At 37.4% G+C, this 17,676-nt stretch overlaps 1 protein-coding gene across 1 annotated transcript in view; it reads right to left on the reverse strand.

Annotated features, from left to right (window-relative positions):
* Positions 227 to 17,676, reverse strand: part of HSF5 (heat shock transcription factor 5) — a 48,306-nt gene continuing 30,856 nt past the window's right edge. Inside the window, exon 6 of the mRNA XM_003131648.3 lies at positions 227 to 3,564. Coding sequence (XP_003131696.1) covers positions 3,494 to 3,564 — 71 coding nt within the window. The 3' untranslated portion in view covers positions 227 to 3,493. The remainder of the gene's footprint in view (positions 3,565 to 17,676) is intronic.

Genomic DNA, 17,676 nt, shown 5'->3' on the forward strand with positions numbered 1-17,676 from the left:
CAGACGAAATGGCCACTGACAGATGAATGGATAAAGAAGTCCTATTGTATAGCACAGGGAACTATATTCAGTATCTTGTATTAAACTATAATGGAAAAAAACCTTAAAATACATACACACACACACACACACACACAAATATATCACTTTGCTGCATACCAGAAATTAACACATTAAAATCAACTATACTTCAATCAAAACAAATTAATAAAAGAAATTTTTGAAGATGGTTTATGGGGATAGTTTTGGCATTTTAGGCCTAATAGCACCTAGAGCAGAGAGATAAATTCTAAAGTAAATTCTTAATTTAGCACTTTTTCTTTATTGGTTAGACCTTAAGAACATAATGCAAGTATAGACCTTTTATAGCTCCTTTCCTAAAGAACAGGAATAGATCTAATTCTTCTGGAGAAAAATTTTCAAGGTCTGCTATGGTTTTATATTTTTATTTTATATAAGCCACATAAGAGCACAGCATAAATAATGCAAAATACACATAATCATGTATCTGGATTAATGTAAAAATATCTTTAAACAAAAAGTAACCTACTAATTGACATTGCCTCACCTATTCCTGCTTGACACTTGCAAAGGAATAAAGACACCCAAACCTAAGAGTTAATGCAGACACTTAGTTGAAAGGAAGAAAATACAGATGTGGTTGCCCTCTCTTGAAGAAACTCTGAGATCTGAGGATGATGATAATACATTATCATGAGTCTGGATACCTTGAGCTACTCAGGATCCAATCAAATAGCTCTGTAGAGCTTAGTTCACTCATATATGGTGTTTATTTACACAGTATTGACAAACAAAGTCACCAGATTTGATAAACAAGAGAAATTATCCTCTGGCAGATTGACAGACCACAGCTTCTACAGAGACATCACAAAGATGCCATCGCTACATAAGATGCTCATCTCACCGATGTTTACCACCTAACCTTACACAGGAGACAGATCACCCTTCGGATCTACCTTTGCATCTGGATTGACTAAAGTTACCCAAGACCTCGATCCTTTTCCAAAAAACTAGGTTTCTATAAACATGTCCAAGAATTGTCCTTATCCTTAATGGTATTTTAAGGACTCACTCTCTATTCAAGTGCAAATTAAAAAGCTCAGGACTTTTTTTTTTTTAAGTCAGATTCTTTGAAAAACAGAGCACATTCTCTTTGGAACGCTACTATTATGATTAATAGTCCTAATGACTGAGGTTTCTATTGATCACTAATCAGACAGTAAAAACAAGCAAGACAACAAGTCTAGTTGAAACACTCACTTTATTGTTGACTGATTGGAATTTATCGTGCTTAAGGTGCTCAAATACCGAGGCGCTAGTCAGGAACCTTGTTAGCATGTGTCAGACCCTACTGGCTAATTCACACAAAGATTTTATTTTATCTTTTGCCACTTTGCCCAAGTCAGTAATGATAGCTTTAGTTGATAGGTAGCAGGCATGTGAGTATAGCAGGAGATCCAGCTCCTTGGTCTGTTGTATTCATATATTAAAAAAAAAAAAAAAGTTTGGAAAGCTGATAAAGGCATTTCATTAATTAAGCCTTAAAATGACTGAAACCAAATCCATGCCAAGGTTCCTGCTTGACACATGTTCTTCGAAAGGTCTTGTCTCTTTCAACATATACAAAGCCAAGAAAGGCATATCTAAGGAAAGGAATATCACCTACATAGTATATCAGCTTTTCAATATGACAGAGAAAAGGCAAAGTTCCTTCATTTAGAAACTGTGTCTCCTCTTCAAGCACTCTGCCAAAATACACAGTCTGACCAAAAGATGTAGGAATCTTGATAATCTGTTATCTTTTAAATCTTGCTAATAAAGATGAATAAATGCTCATCACATGGACATCAACTAGTTTAATCAAATGGACCAGAACCTATTTTCATATCTAAACTGAGCCACTGCAGACCAACACAGAGCTCATCCTTTTCCAAAAAAAATACTATCTCTGTAATACTTCTCAGGCCTGACATCATTGAGAAGGCACAATGCAATTTAAGAAATGAATTATTACACCCACCCTCACCAGAATAGTACATATGTCCTATCACTAAGTGCCTTTCCTTTTTCATTAGTTTCACATTCCTAGGCTTTCCTTTTGTTTCTGCAGTGCTTATTAGGAAAACTGAGGCAGAATCCAATAGGAAAGTTCTAGTCAATTTAAAAAAACTTTAAATCAGAAAGTTCTTTCTGTCATTGGATGAGCAAGTGAGGACTCAACCACAGAAACTGGACATCCAAGATACCTCTCCTAAAAACCAGTCCCACAGTCCTACTACTTGAATGTAGGATCCTAAAGAGGGGATAAGATAAAAATGTTATAGTCTATCCCACTATCCAAAATTCTCTCAGAAGCTTAAACCATATGTAAATTATTAAAAACATCAGAGGTATGGCATACATAACTTCCTGGTAGATGACTACTAATTAGTTTCTCCCCAAATTTGCACTCAATATCGTTTATAGATGAGAATTTATACTTACTGAATGTAAAAATCTAAAATAAGAAAACTGTGTTAATCTCTTAATGCTTCTTTCACACATTGTATATTTCCCCTTCAAAATAAAAAATGCTACATACGCATCCTTTATCCTTCTCTCCTGCCATATTAATACAAATTTAAAGCTTTAAAACTTTTAATCTACCAGCATTTATAAATACAATTACGTTAAACAAGTTAAATATTTTTCTTTAGAAGATATATCAAATAAGTGATATATTAACAAAAGCTTACCATTTATGATAATATATCATTAAAATTAAAGAAAGATACGAAAATAGAAGAATGCTCCCATTAATATAAAAGAATCAGGGGCTGTTGAGTGTGATGGATGGTCCGAGTCCGGATGCCTTGTTCTTGAAACAGAATGCTGGGTTAGGAAGTAAGAGCGTTTCCTGGTTAATCACTTAGAAAATTAGCTCCTTCCCAGAGTTTCTTCCCTGGAATTCCTGACCCATTTAGACCTGTGATCTTGGTGACCTCACATGCCTTTGTTTCTCACACCATCTTCTCTAAAAGGATCACACTGCGACTTGAAGCAGACAGACTGAACTCCTCACTGGAGTTGTGCTGACTTCAGTTTGAAAGCGGCAAGATGACAAGTCAGCACACCCACACGACTATTCTCCAGTACCATAGATGCAGCTGTTTTAGATGTTTCTTGACTGTAACAGAAGGCCAGGACTTTTCATTTGAAAGGGATCTAGGCAGCAAAGAAAAACAAACAAACAAACAAAAAAAAAAACGCTGCTAGATGTTTAGTAGTTTGTCAAGGTAAATAATCTGAACCAAACAGCTGTAGTAAATACCAAATTCCCAATTCTCAATTAATGAAATTCTCAATTAACAAAACAAAAATTCTTTTTTTTTTCCTTAACAGAACTGAAAAAAATCCCAAGAGTGTGTCATGTGCAAGGCTAGTCTGCCTCCAGCTACAGCTAGTGCACAATGTCACATATGTCATCCATTCCTCACTCTTTTAATTCTTCCTCCTTTGGAAAGTGCTCCTGCTTGCAGGCCACATCCACAAGCAGATGAAGATCTAGAAAGAAAAGAGATTGTTTACTCACTCTTAGTCTCTCAAATTGTAGAGTGTGATAGACAAGTTTTTTAATTTAATTTTTATTTTATATTGGGGTATAGTTCATTTATAATGTCGTGTTATTTTCAGGTGTACAGCAAAGTGAATCAGTTAAACATATGCATATACCCATTCTTTTTCATATTTTTTTCCCATATACATGATTATAGAATAATGAGTTCCCATCGTGGCTCAACAGGAACGAACCCAACTAGGATCCATGAGGATGTGGATTTGATTCCCGGCCTTGCTCAGTGTGTTAAGGATCCGGCATTGCTGTGAGCTATGGTACAGGTCACAGATGCAGCTTGGACCTTGCATTGCTATGGCTGTGGTGTAGCTCCGATTCAAGCCCTAACCTGGGAACTTCCATATGCCGCAGGTGTGGCCCTAAAAAGCAAAAAAAAAAAAAAAAAAAAAAAAAAAAAAAAGAATTTTGAGTTCCCTGGGCTATATATACAGAGTAGGCCCTTGTTGACTATTTTTTTATATAGTAGTTGGTATATGTTAATCCCAAACCCCACTACCTATTCCTCCCCCACTACCTTTCCCCTTTGTAACCATAAATTTGTTTTCCAAGTCTCTGAGTCCTTATCTTTCGTAAATAAGTTCACGTGTATCACTTTTTTAGATTCCATATATAAGTGATATGATATTTGCCTTGCTCTGTCTGCCTTACTTATGATAATTTCCAGGTCCATCCATGTTGCTGCAAATGACATTATTTCTTTTTTATGGCTGAGTAATATTCCACTGTTACCACATCTTTTTCATCTATTCATCTGTTGATGGACATTTAGGTTGCTTCCACGTCTTGGCTATTGTAAACAATGCTGCAATGAACACTGGGGTGCATGTATCTTTTCAAATTATGGTTTTCTCTGGATAGATGGCCAGGAGTGGGATTGCTGGATTATATGGTGGTTCTATTTTTAGTTTTTTAAGGAACCTCCATACTGTTCTTCACAGTGGTCTACTAATTTACATTCCCACCAAAAGTGTATGGATTCCCTTCTCTCCATACCCTCTCTAGCATTTAGTGTTTGTAGTCTTTTTGAGGATGACCATTCTGACTGGTGTGAGGTGATAACTCATTGTAGTGTTGATTTGCATTTCTCTAATAATTAGCAATGTTGAGCATCTTTCCATGTGCTTTTTGGCCATCTGCCTGTCTTCTTTGGAGAAATGTCTATTTAGGTCTTCTGCCCCCCTCACCCCTTTTTCTTTCTCACGGCTGCAGTATATGGAAATTCCCAGTCCAGGGGTCAAATTGGAGCTGCAGCTGCAGCCTATGCCACAGCCAGGGCAACAGTGGATCTGAGCCACATTTGCAACCTATTCCTCAGGTTGCGGCAATGCCAGATCCTTAACCCACTGAGCAAGGCCAGGGATTGAACCCACATCCTTACAGAGACAATGTGGGGTCCTTATCCTCCTGAGCCACAACAGGAAGTCCTTCTGCCCATCTGTTGATTGGGTTGTTTGTTTTTGTTTTTGATATTAAGTTGTATGAGCTATTTATACATTTTAGAAATTCAGAGATGGATCCAAAAAAATACTGTTGCGATTTATGTCAAAGAAGGTTCTGCCTATGTTTTCCTCTAGATGCTTACAGTATCCATCTTACATAAAGGTGTTAATCCATTTTGAGTTGTTATTGTTGCTCTTGTTTTTTAATGGCCGCACCCACAGCACATGGAAGTTCTTGGGTCAGGGAGTGACCTACACCACAGCTGCAGCAATGCCAAATCCTTTAAACTCATTATGCCAAGCCAGGGATCAAACCTGCACCTCCACAGCGACCCAAGCTGCTGCAGTCTGATCCCTAACCCATTGCACTACAACAGGAACTCCCTGAGTTTTGTATATGATATTAGAGAGGTTCTAATTTCTTTCTTTTACATTTAGCTGTCCAGTTTTCCCAGCACCACTTAGTGAAGAGACTGTCTTTTCTCCTTTGCATATCCTCACCTTCTCTGTCACAGATTAATTGACTATAAGTGCATGAGTTTATTTCTAGGCTTTCTATCCTGTTGCATTGATCTACATGTAGTTTTGTGCCAGTACTATACTGTTCTGATAACTATAGCTTTGTAGTATAGTCTGAAGCCAGAGAACCTGATTCCTCCAGCTTCACTCTTCTTTCACAAGGCTGCTTTGGTTATTCAGAGTATTTGGTATTTTCATACAAATTTTTAAAAATTTTTTCTCTAGTTCTATGAAAAATACCGTTGGTGATTTGATATAGAGATTACACTGAATCTGCAGATTGCCTTGGGTAGTGTAGTTATTTTAACAATATTGATTCTTCCAATCCAAAAACACAGTAGATCCTTCCATCTTTTGTGAGGTCTTCAATTTCTTTCATTAGTGTCTTACAGTTTTCAGAATATAAATTTCTTGCCTCCTTAGGTAGGTTTATTCCTAGATATGTTACTCTTTTTGATGTGATGGTAAATGGGATTGTTTCTTTCATTTCTCTTTCCAGTCTTCCATTGTTACTGTATAGACATGAGAGAGATTTCTGTGTATTAATTTTGTATCGCACAACTTTACTGAATTCATTGATGAGCTTTAGTAGTTTTCTGGTAGTACCTTTAGGATTTTCTATGTCATCTACAAACAGTGACAGTTTTACTTCTTCTTTTCTAATTTGGAATCCTTTTATATCTTTTTCTTCTCTGATTGTTGTGGCTAGGACCTCCAAAACTGTGTTGAATAGAGTGGCAGGAGTATGCATCCTTGACTTATTCCTGATCTTAAAGGAAAAGCTTCCAGCTTTTCACTCTTGAGTATGATGTTTGCTGTGAGTTTGTCCTTTATTATGTTGAGGTATGTTTCCTCTATGCTCCCTTTCTGAAGAGTTTTTGATCATAAATGGATATTGAATGTTATTAAAACTTTTTTTTGCATCTATTGAGATGCTCACGTGATTTTTATTCTTCAATGTGTTAATGTGATGTATCACATTTATTTGCAGATATTGAAAAATTCTTGCATCCCTAAAGATAAATCCCACTTGATCGTGGTGTCTGATCTTTTAAATGTGTTGTGGCAGCTGATTTGCTAGTATTTTGTTGAAGATTTTTGTATCTATGTTCATCAGTGATATTGCCCTGTAATTTTCTTTTTTTGTAGTATCTTTGTCTGGTTTTGGTATCAGGATGATGGTGACCTCATAGAATGAGTTTGGAAGTGTTCCTTCCTCTGCATTTTCTGGGAACAGTTTCATATGAACAGGCTTTAAAATAGCATTTGGCACACAGCTTCCAATAACAAGCATCTAAATATGATAATTTTATTAAAGTGAGCTTTTTTTTTTCATAAACAAAACTGCCAATCAAACAATTGGAGTATAGAGACTAATAAAAATGCAAAAGGACAGAGAGTAGCCTGATACTACTACAGGTTTATATGATTTCATTCAGAAGAGAACCTTGTATAACACATCAGAGAAGGTAAGTGTTTGGGAATCGGAGCAGCTGAGTTGATGTGAGAGCTGAAAGGCCTTGAGGGACAAGAGCATTGCATCTACTTGTTTGGGAATGTTAATTCCTACTGAGAGAACTATCTAGGGTTTATGACTATTACTGTATAATCCAATAGCTATAAAATAGGAAGTCCCTTCTCCAGGCATGGATTGAACTTTGCTATTAAACATTCAGTTTCCCTTAACTATAACCCACCAGAACATAAGAGAGAGGAGCTTTCACAATAAGACTTAATATCTGGGTGTACTGGATTTAGGGTAATATCACTGTAGAACTTGGAGAAGGACTACTGAGCCTAATGCCTAATTTTTTTTTTTTTTTTTTTTTTTTTGCTTTTTAGGGCTGCATTCCACAGCATCTGAAAGTTCCAAGGCTAGGGGTTGAATTGGAGCTATAGCTGCTGAACTACACCACAGCCACAGCAACTCAGGATCTGAGCCAAGTCTGCGACTTACACCACAGTTCATGGCAACACCGTATCCTTAACGGCTAAGCAAGGCCAGGCATCAAACCCACATCCTCATGGATACTAGTCATAGATTCATTTCCACTGCACCACAACAGGAATTCCCTTGAGTCTAGTTTTTTGCACCTCTTGATGTTTCTTATTTGAAAAGTATTTTCTTAAGTCAGCATTTGCTCAAAAGTCCTACACACAGCATGGCAATGACTGTGAGTAACAACCTTCTAACAAAATACCCCTCTACCGAAATCAGTACAGTCTGGATACCTATTGACTTGAAGTCTCTCACTTGAAAAAAAATTCAAAGAAAGCTTAAAATGTGAGAAGATGCCATACTTAAACAGAGGAAACAAAGTTTCAAAATAATTCAGTTTCTGAAGGGCACTGATAAGTTCTGGAGTACAAGATGCTCCTGTTTAATGGGATATTGAGCAACATAATGACATTTCAATAGTTAATGTTAGAATCATAGTTCTTCAGAATTTGGGGCCAAAGGAGTACTTTAGAGGTGATTTCAAGAAATTCTTTCATTTTTACCATAAATAATTTGAGAGTTGGAAATTTATTGGGGAAGATACTCCTAATGATAGTGGATAGTTGAAATTTGAATGCTATTTTAGATATTTTACATTTGGTTCCTATCATGAATATTTTAATCTTAGAATATATATCAAAATAAAAAATATTCAGTCATCCTTAAGAACTAAACTGGTTACTACTCCATTTTGAGGCTTCCCACAAATATCTACTGATTCTTTGTGTGTGTGTGCATGTGTGTGTATGTGCTGACACCCAGGAACAAACCAGGGACCCCTCCTAACTCGCAAGGGCTTCTCTAGCCATCAATGATCAGGGCTGTGAAAAAATTAGAAACTAAGAATGACAACTCTCTTTTTTTTTTTTTTTTTTAAGGGATGCACCTGTGGTATATGAAGGTTCCCAGGCTAGGGGTCTAATCAGAGCTATAGCCACTGGCCTACACCACAGCCATAGCAATGCCAGATCCAAGCCACATCTGCAACCTACACCACAGCCCATAGCAATGCTGATACCCCCAAAAAAGAAAATTACAGGCCAATATCAGTGATGAACATAGATGCAAAAATCCTCAACAAAATACTAGCAAACCAAATCCTGCAGTACATTAAAAGGATCATATACCATGATCAAGTGGGATTTATCCCAGAGATGCAAGGATTTTTCAATATCCACCAATCAATAAGTATGATACACCACATTAACAGACTGAAGAATAAAAGCCATATGATCATCTCAATAGATACAGAAAAAGCTTTTGACAAAATCCAACACCCATTTCTGATTAAAAAAAAAAAACCCTCAAGAAAGTGGGCCTAGAGGGAACCTACCTCAACAATAAAGGCCACATACGACAAACCCACAGTTAACATCATTCTCAATGGTGAAAAGCTGGAGGAATTCCTGCTGAGACCAGGAACAAGACAAGGACATCCGATCTTGTCACTACTATTCAAAATAGTTTTGCAAGTCCTAGCCATAGCAATCAGAGAAGACATAAAATGAATCCAAATTGGAAAGGAATAAGTAAAACTATCACTTTTTGAAGATGACATGATACTATACCTAGAAAATCCTAAAGAGGCTACCAGAAAACTGTTAGAGCTCATCAATGAATTTGCTAAAATTGCAGGATACAAAATTAATACACAGAAATCAACTGCATTTCTATATGCTAACAATGAAAGATCAGAAAGAGAAATTAAGGAAACAATCCCATTTACCATTGCATCAAAAAGAATAAAATACCTAGGAATAAACTTACCTAAAAAGACAAAAGACCTGCACCCTGAAAACTGTAAGTCGCTGAGGAGAAAAATCAAAGATGACACAAACAGATGGAAAGATATACCATGTTCTTGGACTGGAAGAATCAATATTAACAAAATGACTACACTACCTAAGGCAATCTACAGAGTCAATGCAATCCCTATCAAATTACCAAGGGCATTTTTCACAGAACTAGAACAAAATATTTTAAAGTTTGTTTGGAAGCACAAAAGACTCAGAATAGCCAAAGCCATCCTGAGAAAGAAAAATGGAACTGGAGGAATCAGGTGCCCTGACTTCACACTATACTACAAAGCTACAATCATCAAAACAGCATGTTACTGGCACAAAACCAGAAACATCAGTGGAACAGGGTAGAAAGCCCAGAGTCAAATTCACACATGTGCCGTCAACCAATCTATGATAAAGGAGGCAAGAAAATACAATGGAGAAAAGACATTCCTTTTAGTAAGTGGTACTGGGAAAACTGGACAGCTTCTTATAAAAGAATGAAATCAGAATACTCCCTAACACCATACACAAAAACAAACTCAAAATGGATTAAAGACCTAAATATAACAGTGGATACTATAAGACTCTTAGAGGAAAACACAGGCCAAACACTCTCCAACATAAACCACAGCATATCTTCTCAGATCCACCTCCTAGAGTAATGACAATAAAAACAAAAGTAAACAAATGGGACCGAATTAAACTTACATAAAATTTTTTTGCACAGCAAAGGAAACCCTAAACAAAACAAAAAGACAACCCACAGAATAGGAGAAAATATTTGCAAATGAAGCAACTGACAAGGGATTAATCTCCAAAATATATAAACACCTTCTGCAGCTCAATACCAAAAAAAACACAAACAACCCCATCAGAAATGGACAAAAGATCTAAACAAAGAACTCTCCAAAGAAGATGTACAGATGGCCGAAAAAAAAAATACATGAAAAGATGTTCAACATCACTAATTATCAGAGAAATGCAAATCAAAACTACTATGAGGCACTACCTTACACCAGCCAGAATGACCATCACCAAAGTTTACCCCCCCCCAAAAAAAAGTCTACAAATAATAAATGCTAGAGAGGGTGTGGAGAAAAGGGAACCCTATTACACTGTTAGTGGGAATGTAAATTGGTGCAACCACTATGGAAAAACAGTATGGGGATTATTCAAAAAACTAAAAATAGAACTACTATATGATCCGGCAATCCCACTCCCAGGCATCTATCCAGAGAAAACCATGACTCAAAAAAATACATGTCCCCAGTGTTCATTGTGGCACTATATACAATAGCCAAGAAATGGAAACAACTTAAATGTCCATTGACAGAAGATGTGGTACATAATACACAATGGAATATTCCTCAGCCATAAAAAAGAATGAATAACAGTATTTGCAGCAACGTGGATGGACCTAGAAATTATCATGCTAAGTGAAGTTAGTCAGACAGTGACACATGACTGTCATATACTATAAATTATACATGGAATCCAAAAAAAAGGATACAATGAACATATTTATAGGACAGAGACTGATTCACAGACTTTGAAAAACTTAGTTACCAAAGGAGACAGGTTGAGGAGGGAGAGATGAGCTGGGGGGTTGGGATGGAAATGTAAAATTAGGTTGTGATGATGGTTGTACAACTATAAATATAATAAAACTCATTGAGTTTAAAAAATAAAAGAGACCCCAGAGAGCTCCCTTGTCCCTTCTGACTTGTGAGGACACAGCAAGAGACAGCTGGCTCACAGACTCTCACCAGACACTGAATCTGTTCACACCTTGATCTTGGACTTTCCAGCCTCCAAAACTGCTAGAGAAAATTTCTGTTATTTATAAGCCACATAGTTTACTGCATTTTTGTTATGGCAGCCGAATGGAGTAAACAAATAATAGGCAAACTTTTTCTGTAAAGAGCCAAATAGTAACTATTTTAGGTTTTGTGGGCCACATGGCTTCTATTGCAACTGCTCAACTCTGCTGATGTAAGCAATCACAGACAATACATAAATTAATGGGTGTGGCTGTGTGTTCCAAGGGAACTTTATTTATGAATGCTGAAATTTGAATTTCATATTATTTTCATATGTCACAAAATGCTCTTCTTTTGATGCCTCTCCCAACCATTTAAACTGTAAAAACATTTACTTAGTTTAGCTGCCTGCTTAGCTTGCAGGCCATGTAAAAACAGGCAGTAAGCTAGACATGGTCCATAGGCCATAGTTTACCAACTCCTGCTCTTGCAGCACACACTAGGGCTTTAATCAAGAGAAATTTAACCAAATAGGAGACTATTTCATCAAATAGAATACTATTATTATAGTTGTCAAAAAAATTATCTTTTCTCCAAAGAAGATCTACAAATGGCCAATAAGCAGATGAAAAGATACTCAACGTGAGGAATGCACTCGAAACCACAATAAGATAGATACCACTTTACCCCACTAAGATGACTATGGTAATAAGAGAAAGTGGAAAATAACAAGGGCTAGCAAGGCTGTGGAGAAATGGGGGCCCTTGTATATTGCTGGTGGGAAGGTAAAATGGTTTAGCTATTATGGAAAAGAGTTTGGCAGTTCCTCAACAGTTATGCACTGAATTACCGTATGACCCAGCAAATCTAGGCATATCCCCAAAAGAACTGAAAACAGATAACTAAATACATGTACATGTATGCTAAGAGCAGCACAATTCACAATGGCCAAAAGGTAGAAACGGCCCAAATGCCCATCCGTAGATGAATGGATAAAATATTGTCATATATACATACAATGTAATATTATTTAGCCATAAAAAGGCATGAAATTATGGAGTTCCTGTCATGGCTCAGTGGTTGATGAATCCAACTAGGAACCATGAGGTTTTGGGTTTGATCCCTGGCCTTTCTTAATGGGTTAAGGATCCGGCGTTGCCGTGAGCTGTGGTGTAGGTTGCAGACGCAGCTCGGATCCCGTGTTGCTGTGGCTCTGGCGTAGGCTTGGCAGCTACAGCTCCGATTCGACTCCTAGCCTGGGAACCTCCATATGCTACAGGTGCGGCCCTAGAAAAGGCAAAAAAAGATGAAAAAAAAAAAAAAAAGGTACGAAGTTCTGATATACATTCTACCTTGTGGATGAACCTTGAAAACTTTATGTAAAGTGAGATAAATGACACAAAGGTCACATATTACATGCTTTCATTTATATGAAATAGCCAGAATAGGTAAATCCATAGAGACAGAACAGAGATTGGTGGTTGCCAAGGGCTTGGGGACGGAAGAGACGGGGAGCAACCGCTTAATAAATAAGGGGTTTCTTTTGGAGTGATGCAAATGTTTTGGAACAAGATAGAGGCAAGGGTTGCACCAACACAGTGAATGTCCTAAATGCCACTGAATTGTTTACTTTAAAATGGTTAAACTTCATGTTGTATGAATTTCATCTAAAAATGTATACTTTCCTATCAGTTTGACATGATTGGACCAAAAAAAAAAAAAGGAGAAAGCAGCTATAAAAATAAAACTCATAACCAAACATATTTCAATGTTAGAGCATAATAATGAGATATAAGATGGTTACCTTAGTAAGACATATGCAGCTCTTAGTTCCAGCAGAAGACAGTACTTGTGTATTGTACCTAGCGCTGTATCAACGCCAGAGTAGCTGTTAAGAAGCACTCATTAAAAGCAACCTGTGGGGTGATCGGACTCCCCAAATGTTCAAAACTTATCTTTTGGTAGCTAAGTGAAGATTGTTCACAGAGATACAAAGTAAAATAGTGATTTTCCAGGGGCTGGGGGGAGGAGAGGAATAGGAATTGTTTAACGGGCAGTTTCAGTTTTGCAAGATGAAAAGAGTTCAGGAGATGGAAGCTGGTGATGGCAGCAGAACAATGTGAACACACTTAATGCCACTGAACTAAACACTTTGAAATGGTGACGATGGTAAACTTCATGTTATTTTACCACAATTCTTTCAAAGATTGCTTTTTCCCAAGGATTTTTTTAAAAAGTGTATTAGTAAGATAGCAGTGTATCTAATGGAGTAGAAAAGGCAATTCATTCATTCAACAAACACTGAATGCCACAGGTACTATTGCAGGTGCTGGAGACACAGCAATAAACAAAACAAAATCCTTGCCTTCATGGAACTAACCTTCTGGAAGGGGAAAAATAATATAAAATGCCAAGTAGTGATAAACACTATAGAAGAAAAATAAATAGGGACTGAAAGAAGGCAGGACAAGGGGAATAGGGTGCTATTCCGACACCATGGTCAAGAAGGCTCCTATGATGAGCTGGCATTTGAGTAGAAATAAATGAAATGAAAGAGCAAGCCATGTGAATACCTGGGTGAAGAACATTTAGAACAAAGAGATAAGCAAGTGTGAAGGCAGGACCATGCTTGGTGCGTTCAAAGAACAGTGAAGAGGCCGCTATGGCTGGAATGCATGAGGAAGAGTGAAGGTGACAGGAGTCAGAGCAGTTGCCAGGAGCCACATCATAGCAAGGATTTTTAGATTTTATTCTAAATGTGATAGAAAACCACTGGAAAAAATTTAAACAGGGAAATGATTTAAAAGACTCACTCTGCTGCATGGAGAAAAAAACTGTAGGGACACGTGGTGAAAGCAGAAAGATCTAAAGATCTAGGCAAGAGATACAGTGGCTTGGACCATGGTGCTACCCTGTGAAGATGATGAGAAATGATCAGCTTCTGGGTCTACACTGAGATGGAGCTGACAGGATTTGGGGTTGGATGTGGAATGTGAGAGAAGAGAGTCAAGGAAGACGCCAAGATTTTTCATTGACTAGAGGTGACTAGAAGTACTAGTTCCTGAAATAAGTAAAAATGGGGGAAGGGTGGAGTTAAAATGCATTTGGGACCCTACTGGATATCCAAACAAAGACGTACCTTGGGAAAGAAAGTAAGCACATTGAGAGCTCAGAGAAGATTGAAATTTAAGGTGTAAATTTAGGAGGAATCCCTGTAAAGACATTGAGATAAAAACAATGGGAGTTATTGAGATAACCCAGGAACTGAATAGAGAGAGAAGAAAACAGAAGAATTGAGCTCTAGGACTCATCAATATTTAGAAGTCAGAAGATAAAGAAGATTCAGTGAAAGAAACTACAGAGTGGCCAGTGAGGTTGAAGGAAAACCAGGAAAGAGTAATGTTCCAGAAGCCAAGTGAAGAATTTCAAGAAGGTTGAAGTAGGTAGTCTGTTCAAATGCTGCTGAGATACAGTAAAATCCCTGGATGTGGCAACGTGGTAGTAAATGGAAACCTTCACGAGGGCAGTTTCAGTTGAGTAGCAAGAATGAAAACCTGATTGGAAAACCTGTGGAGATAAGGATATGCTTTCAAGGAACTTTTCTCTAAAGGGATCAGAAAAATAGAACAGTGGAGTTACCACTGTGGTGCAGTGCAAACGAATCCAACTAGTATCCATGAGGACGAGGGTTCGATCCCTGGCCTCACTCCATGGGTTAAGGATCCGGTGTTGCCGTGAACTGTGGTGTAGGTCGCAGACACAGTTCAGAATCTGTGATGCCACTAGGATGTACTGTTTAGAGAAATATTATAGGATTGCTGGCAACACTAGGAGTCCTCATGAATTTCAAGTGGTGTAGGCCAGCGGCTGCACTCTGATTCGACCCCTAGCCTGGGAACTGCCATAAGCCTCAGGTGCAGCCCTAAAAAGCAAAAGCAAAACAGAGTAGTGGCAGCTAGATGAAAATATGAATGAAGGAAAGGTGAGAGGAATTTCTTTTAACATAGAGCCTATGTTGGCATGTTCGTATGCTGATGGGAATACCTAACGTAAAAGGTGAAATGTGATTACTGAAGAATAAGGGGGGATGATTGTTCAGTGCTAAGTCGGTGAGTACACAAAAGGGGATTCTGCACATAAATAGAAGGATTGGACTTTTCCACTGTAACCGGAAGAAAGGCAGAGTGTAGGGTTACACAAGTGGTAGACTGATAGATTTGCTCGTGGAAAAATACGAAAGTTCTCTTCTAGTTGCTTCTATTTTCTCAGCAGAATAAGAAACAAGGTCATAGCTGAGAATGGAGAGAGGAGGAAAGTTGGAGCAGAGAGAAGATATGATAGAGTGGCTTTGGAAAATGGAGAATGTACTGTTTAGAGAAATATTATAGGATTGCTGGCAACACTAGGAGTCCTCATGAATTTCAAGTGAGACCAGTCACTTGAAAAGTATTTAATAAGAATAAACATCAATAATAAGTATTACAAACGCAGTAATTTCATGAAAATTTTGCTGCTACTGCGTACTTACTGTGTACCAGGCACCATCCAAAGCCAGTTATATGTTTTTTTTTAATCATTATTGTCTTCATTTTACAGATAAAGAAACTGCAGATGAGTAAAGTAAATATGCCCGAGGTTACCACAGTACATGGCAGAATCCAGGTGTTTATTTTTTAATTTTTAAAAAATTTTTATAGTTGAATTACAATGTGCTAATTTCTACTGTACAGCAAAGTGACCCAGTCATATATACATATATTCTTTTCTTTCATACTATCTTCCATCATGGTCTATCCCAAGAGATTAGATATAATTCCCTGTGCTATACAGTAGGATTTCATTGCTTATCCATTCTAAATGTAATAGTCATCTATTAACCTCAACCTCCCAGTCCATCTTACTCCCTCCTTCCTCCCGCTTGGCAACCAGAAGTCTGTTCTCTGTGAGTCTGCTTTTGTTTTGTAGATAAGTTCATTTGTGCTAGATTTTAGATTCCACATATAAGTGATATCATATGGGTACTTGTTTTTCTCTTTCTGACTTACTCCACTTAGTATGAGACTCTCTAGTTGTATCCATGTTGCTGCAAATGGCATTATTTCATTCTTTTTTATGGCTGAGTAGTCCTCCACTCTGTGTGTGTGTGTGTGTGTGTGTGTGTGTATGTGTGTGTAAAATCTTATTCCATTCATTTGTCAATGGACATTTAGGTTGTTTCCATGTCTTGGCTATTGTGAATAGTGCTGCAGTGAACACTGGGGTGCATTTATCTTTTTGAATTACAGTTCCGTCCAGATATATGCCCAGGATCACATGGCAGTTCAATATTTAGTTTTCTGAGGCACCTCCATACTGTTTTCCATAGTGGTTATACCAATTTACATTCCCACCAGTAGTGCAGGAGGGTTCCCTTTTCTTCACACCCTCTCCAGCATTTGTTATTGATAGACTTATTACTGATGGCACCTCATTGTAGTTTTGATTTGCATTTCTCATTAGTGATGTAGTTTTGATTTGCATTTCACATTAGTGAAGTTGAGCATCTTTTCATGTGCCTACCAGCTATCTATATGTCTTCTTTGGAGAAATATCTATTTAGGTCTTCTGTCCAGTTTTCAATTGGGTTGTTTGTCTTTTTGTTGTTGAGCTGTATGAAGTGTTAGTATATTTGGGAGATTAAGCCCTTGTTGGTTGCATTGTTTGCAAAGATTTTTCTCCCATAATTCAGATTTTAGTTTTTTTCCTAGTAACAAAGCTTTGTTCCTATTGAGTATTGACCTATATGCCATAATGTTTCTAAAAGAGTATATAAATCTTACCCTGACTTTGGTTAAGGTCTTTCAATGCCTTAAGACTTTATATGTAGCCATGTTTTCATAAACCAACTGTTAGCCAGGCTAAGTCCTATCAAGGAAGAATAGTTTGCAACTTCATGAATTATATTTTTCCTTAGGCTTTCAGTACAAAAACTTTTAGCAAGGAGGTTCTAGTTTAAGCATAAGTCATTTGCTCCCTGCCCTTAATAAAATGAAAATGTAATTAGATGTCATAATAATGCCAACATTTCACAACTCCTCTGTTTCACAGCAGGAAACCAAGGTCAATTAAGACTCACCTATCAACACCACTGACCAAAGGATAAAGCTTTATTAGAAAAAAAAAAAGGAACAGTTAAAAAAGATAATTAATGTGCTAATTATTTTATCAGTTATACTTATAATCACAGTACGTAGTGAAGAGAGGAAATTATTATTTTAACAGCAGGCACCACAGTTCCTCTTGGGAGGTAACTGTCTTTAGTGAGGAATATATCTTGACAGGTTGTTTTGGCTGGGCAAAATGAAGTGTCAAGGATATTAGGAAATAGAAGAGATACCTAACCTTCCCTGCCTAAGACACAAAATTCAGGGCCTGGTGAAAGAAGAGGGGAAAAAAACAGCTATCAGAGAAGAGAAGGTATGGTGTTAGCAGAAGGAAAGAAGACAACACGGCAGGAGGCCTCACTGACCAGTGACCGGGAAAGGTGAGAAAGTGGTAAAGT

The sequence above is a fragment of the Sus scrofa genome, chromosome 12 (genome assembly GCF_000003025.6).
Source record: "Sus scrofa isolate TJ Tabasco breed Duroc chromosome 12, Sscrofa11.1, whole genome shotgun sequence".
NCBI lineage: Eukaryota > Metazoa > Chordata > Mammalia > Artiodactyla > Suidae > Sus > Sus scrofa.